Source organism: Zingiber officinale, chromosome 8A, assembly GCF_018446385.1.
Source record: "Zingiber officinale cultivar Zhangliang chromosome 8A, Zo_v1.1, whole genome shotgun sequence".
Classification (NCBI taxonomy): Eukaryota; Viridiplantae; Streptophyta; class Magnoliopsida; order Zingiberales; family Zingiberaceae; genus Zingiber; species Zingiber officinale.
In genome coordinates, this window is record NC_056000.1 from 134460031 (window position 1) to 134464912 (window position 4882).

The 4882-nt window shown below is 39.4% G+C and overlaps 1 protein-coding gene across 1 annotated transcript; it reads right to left on the reverse strand.

Moving 5' to 3' along the window:
* Window positions 1–2984: 2984 nt before the first annotated feature.
* LOC122011291 (transcription termination factor MTERF8, chloroplastic-like) lies at window positions 2985–4118 on the reverse strand. Its single transcript, XM_042567678.1, has one exon. The coding sequence runs from the start codon at window positions 4116–4118 to the stop codon at window positions 2985–2987; it is 1134 nt and encodes a 377-aa protein (XP_042423612.1).
* Between the last annotated feature and the right edge of the window lie 764 nt (window positions 4119–4882).

The window sequence follows — 4882 nt, forward strand, 5'->3', positions numbered from 1 at the left end:
TGAACGCATCGAGAAACATGCCCGCGCCTCCCCGGGGTCTTATATAAGGACCCCCAGACGTCGACGAAGGTATGCGCAAATCTTCACTGTAGCCACAGTTACGCTGCCTCTCTCACTTCTCGTTGCCTGACTTGAGCGTCGGAGGGCCGTCGCCGGGAAACCCCTTCCGGCTCGGCTTCTTTGCAGGTTCGTTGGAGATCTACACCACCAGTCGGAAATAGCGGAGCGTGCCACGTCCCCAACATTCATCGACTCAGTGCTCGAACATGATCAATTATTACGTGAAAATATTTTTCCTGTCAAAATTATTTTTAACATCTTCATCGCTGGATAAATTAGGTGAAAGTGTGATGCATTAAACAATGAAATCAAAAAAAAAAAAAAAAAAATCAAAAGGCATCAATAAGCCACATATCGGAGCTGGTTCACAACGTCACCATAATCAAATAATCAAAGAGTGTGAAAATGATATTTTATAAAATCGAGGGACATAAATATTTTTAAAAAAACTTTAAGAGCATAATGAGAATTATGTTAAAAATTAGAGATATTGTAATGAATTATCCCGACTAATTTCAGCTATCCACAAATTTCACTTTTGCCTTGCATTACTTGCCATGAACACTGATAAATAACAAAAAAACAAACATTAGGGTAAAAATTAAAAGAAGCCACTATGCAAATCATAAAAGAATTCTTTTTATTCAAAAACAAAATAAAAAAAGACTTCCTGCCCACAATATTTTAACGATAGGTAAAAATTCAACTATTTCACTTTAATTAAAATTACTATACACAAATTACTATTATATGAAAATACACAAGTCCCTATTACATGAAAATGTTTTTAACTTCAAAATTATTTAAATTCCTGAAAATTATTATAAAATAATTAGAATAATTACTTAGAAACTTTTATATGTTGTAACAACTAAACATAACTACTACAATAGCATTGAAAATGTCCTCGGGGTCATGATATCGCGATAAGATATTCATGTTGTCTCCCAGATATTCACAGTTTGAACCTCAGCTACGGCGTAAGAATTTTTTCTCTAAATGGGGAGTGTAATCAAAGGATACTGGGCTTCTGAGTTGATCACCGCGTGCGCTTCCCGATTTATCCTGGTGGCCGATGGAAAATTTCCGTCAGACCGGGCCAGTCACCCTGGGATTATCATTTTTGTCCGTGGGACCGGACCAATCACCTCCAGAGATATAGTCAATGAGATTAATTGGATTATTATTTTTTACTTTCAATGCTATTGAAAATAAAAAATAACATTATAATAGCTATTTGATAATTGTTACATATTGTAACAACTACTATTATATATTAAAACAATTATCATGAGGCAAAAGGTGATTCGCTCGCCCTCAGCGCCCCCGTCAACCCGTCCCTAGGCCAACACGGAGGAAGTAAATCACGGATGACTACTAACCATTAGTACAAATGGCCAAGACATGGAAGAGGTTATGCTCGGTCATGCCGAGTTTTGATCCCAAGACCTCATATGATAACACCCCATATTTTAACCATCGCACCGTCCCGAAAGAACATATTGAAACAATTACCAGTACTTACCATAACACCGTCAATTAAAAGATATAATGAGACTAAAACATCTGATTGTTTTTTTAAATGAGCATTTTTTTTATAATTTATATAATTTAGAACACCCTTTTAATTTTTACCCTTTCATTTTTGCCCCGAAAATAACCACCTGATTTAAATTTTTAAGGTTTCGTTTATTTAACATAAAGTGTTATACTAATATAAAATAGTTTGCAAGAATATTTTTATAAAATATACTTTTAAATTTTTATGCATGAAAGGAGTTAATAATTTCAATTCTTTAAATATTTTAAGGTTCCATTTATTAGCCCCTAAAGTCACTGCAGTACCTATGATTCCTATCACTGTAATGAACATTTTACTAGTAATTTTACATCTTAAAGAAATGCATTTACTGGATATTGCATCTAATGAAATTTAATTATCACACAGGAATGCTGAAACTAATCCAAAATATCCAAAAGAATGAGTTATTTATATGCACAACCAAACAAGCTAGTGCAGGGAAGGTTTATCATCACTACACCACCACAACAGCAAGAACAAGAAGCTGTAAGTTCTAACTGTTAGTACCTTCGGTTCTCATTGATTCAAATACTTAAGCAGGTGATAAACTCTTTCCTCATAATAAGAATATCACTTTCTGTAAAGCTCAAAGGAGCTTGCAATGTGAATTCTAAGCTCCTTCAACTTTCAAAAGTATTAAACCGGTTGATGTTCCGACTAATTTGAAAGAAAATAGGTTCAGCATATTTCATAATTTGCATCTGACTCTACATGCAAAAAGGGGGAAATCGCCTTTCATAATTCTATAAGACAAATTTCCTCTTATAAGGAATTCAACTGGCATATCCCAAAAACAAATCCTGTCTAACTCAATCGAGTTGCAAACTGGAACTCAGAAAGCCTAACATCCTCATGTCTACAGAAACAATGGCATGTATAATATAGAATATGAAAATTAAAAATGATTTTTCTATAATTTTGGCAGATGGGTATTGTTTTCAGGCTTAAATCCAACTCTGTTTGTGAAAGAGGGCAAAAATCGCCTTTGATGATTCTAAAAACAAGTATCTTCTAATTGGAAGGAGTTCAACTGCTAAGGTCCTAAAACAAATCCATTTCAACTCAATAGATAGCAAAATGGAACTCAGAAAACCTAACATCCTCATGCCTACAACAACAGTTACATTCATAATATAGAATATGAATACTGCAAGCAGAAAACCTAATATCCTCATGCCTACAGTACCAGTTACATTCATAATATATAATATGAATACTGCAAGTACAACATATGAAAACTATGACAAGATTGGTTCAATATCATTGCTTATCCAGTCATAAAAATCAAACCTATATAAATCTAGCATTCATTAGCAGTTTGGATTATTCCCTTTGAACTCAGCTACACGTCACAAGACAAGACTTCAAGAAGTTTGGGGTGCATATCTTGGTAAGGGAGCACATACTTCTGCAAAAATTTTGGACCAGATGATGATAAAAATCCATGTATCTTGTTTCTTGACGTCCATAACCCTTCAGATTTCAATATCTCCATCACACGAAATCGAGGAATTAACCTCTTTTCCAAACTTAATCCTAAAGGTGTCGGGTGGTAAGCAATGTCTGAAGGTGCAATCCCAACATCCTTGACCAAAAATTCCATCTTTCTCTGCAATAACTCTATGGAAAGGCCTAAAAATTGTGGATATTTCTTGATTGCAGTAATGAAATCGGAGTTCGACCAACCAAAACTGTTCATGAGCTTTACTTGGGCTTCAAATTTTTCCCTGCTGACCGCGTGCAGCACATAAAGGATCCAGAGGAACATTCTAGATCCCCGGGGAACTCCAAGCCCGTCAGCTCTATCCACCAGAGCCCGGAAGGTATCTGGGTTCAGCACGATGAAACTGGGGTGCCTTTTAATGGCAAGAGAAACTCGCTCTTCAGGAATACCACATTCATCCCGTAAAAAGTTCAAGTTCGGGCGTACCACATTCTCAATGCTGTTGCTTATAAACCTGTTACCCTTCCGGAGATTCTTGAGGAGGATCTCCTTGGATCCAAAAAGACTTTCCCAAAACTTCAATTTGGGGAGAAGCGTTTTCTGGATGCTGAGGGAAAGAATGGCGGGATGCAGCATAATGGCATTGACGGCGTCGGACTCAGAGAACCCCATGTCGCGCAAAAATTTGAACTTTGGAGCGAGGTTCGTCTCCACATCCCAGCCGAACAATTTTGGCATCCAAGTTATTAGCTTTCTGAGATTCGCGCCATCAAGGCCCTGAGATTTGAGAAATCCAAGAACGGCGTCGGCCTTCTCGGCGGACCGAAAACGGGGGCGCGACTTGGAGACCTTGGAAGCATCGTCGGCGGTGAACCCGCATGTATTCACGAGGTACTCGACAAGGAAGTGAGGATCGGGAGAAGCGGTAGCGACTGAGGAGGATGCGGAAGCGCCGGTGGAGAAGAAGACGTGACGGAGTTGGATCGATGGAAGGAGCGCACGGCAGCGGACTAGGGAGTGAAGGTGAAGCATCGGGACGGCTCGTCACGCAAAGACCAAATTGGAAAACCTAATTTCAGCTACCCACAAATTTCACTTTTGCTTACATTACTTGCCAAGAATTAGGTTATAAATAAAAGTACGCCATTATGCAAATCATAAAAGATTTTTTTTCAAAATTAAAACTAAAAAAAACACAGACGGCCCACACATTATTTTAACAATAGGCGTAAGAACGTGAAAATTTTAAGTATTTCACTTCACAAATTATTATTGATCTAGTGGTAAGGATGGGGATCCCGGATCCTCATTGGCGAAGGGTCAACGACACATAGAGATCAAAGGTCAAGAGATTCAACTCCGAGATCCGACCGACCAGACTGAGAGGGCCGACCGGCATCGACCGACCGGAATGAGATGGCCGAAGGACCGGGAATCCCCCGAGCCGAATAAAAGACAACCCAACTAAGGGTCGGGTTTTCGACGCTCTAGGTAAAAAGGTTTCAAGGCCGAGCGGGGTGCCCGTTCGACCGGGGCACAAGGCAACAAAGACAGGCAGGAGCAATCTCATCTGAGCATACGTCCGAGGCAGAAGTGATATGTCCGCCGAGCGTCCGAACCGCTCGGCCCTAGAACAGACAGGAAGCGCAAGAGGACAAATGAGACAGGGGATAACATCATCCTCGAGGCGTCTGCCGCCGACAGGTAGCAGAGTTGACGGTCGAGCCATACACAGGATCATACGGTAGAAGCTTCCACTGTTACATCCGAGATATGCTCGGACGATTGCGGAATGG

Excerpts from the sequence above, each read along its gene's own strand:
- LOC122011291 (XM_042567678.1), bottom strand. The coding sequence starts at position 4,118 with ATGCTTCACCTTCACTCCCTAGTCCGCTGCCGTGCGCTCCTTCCATCG.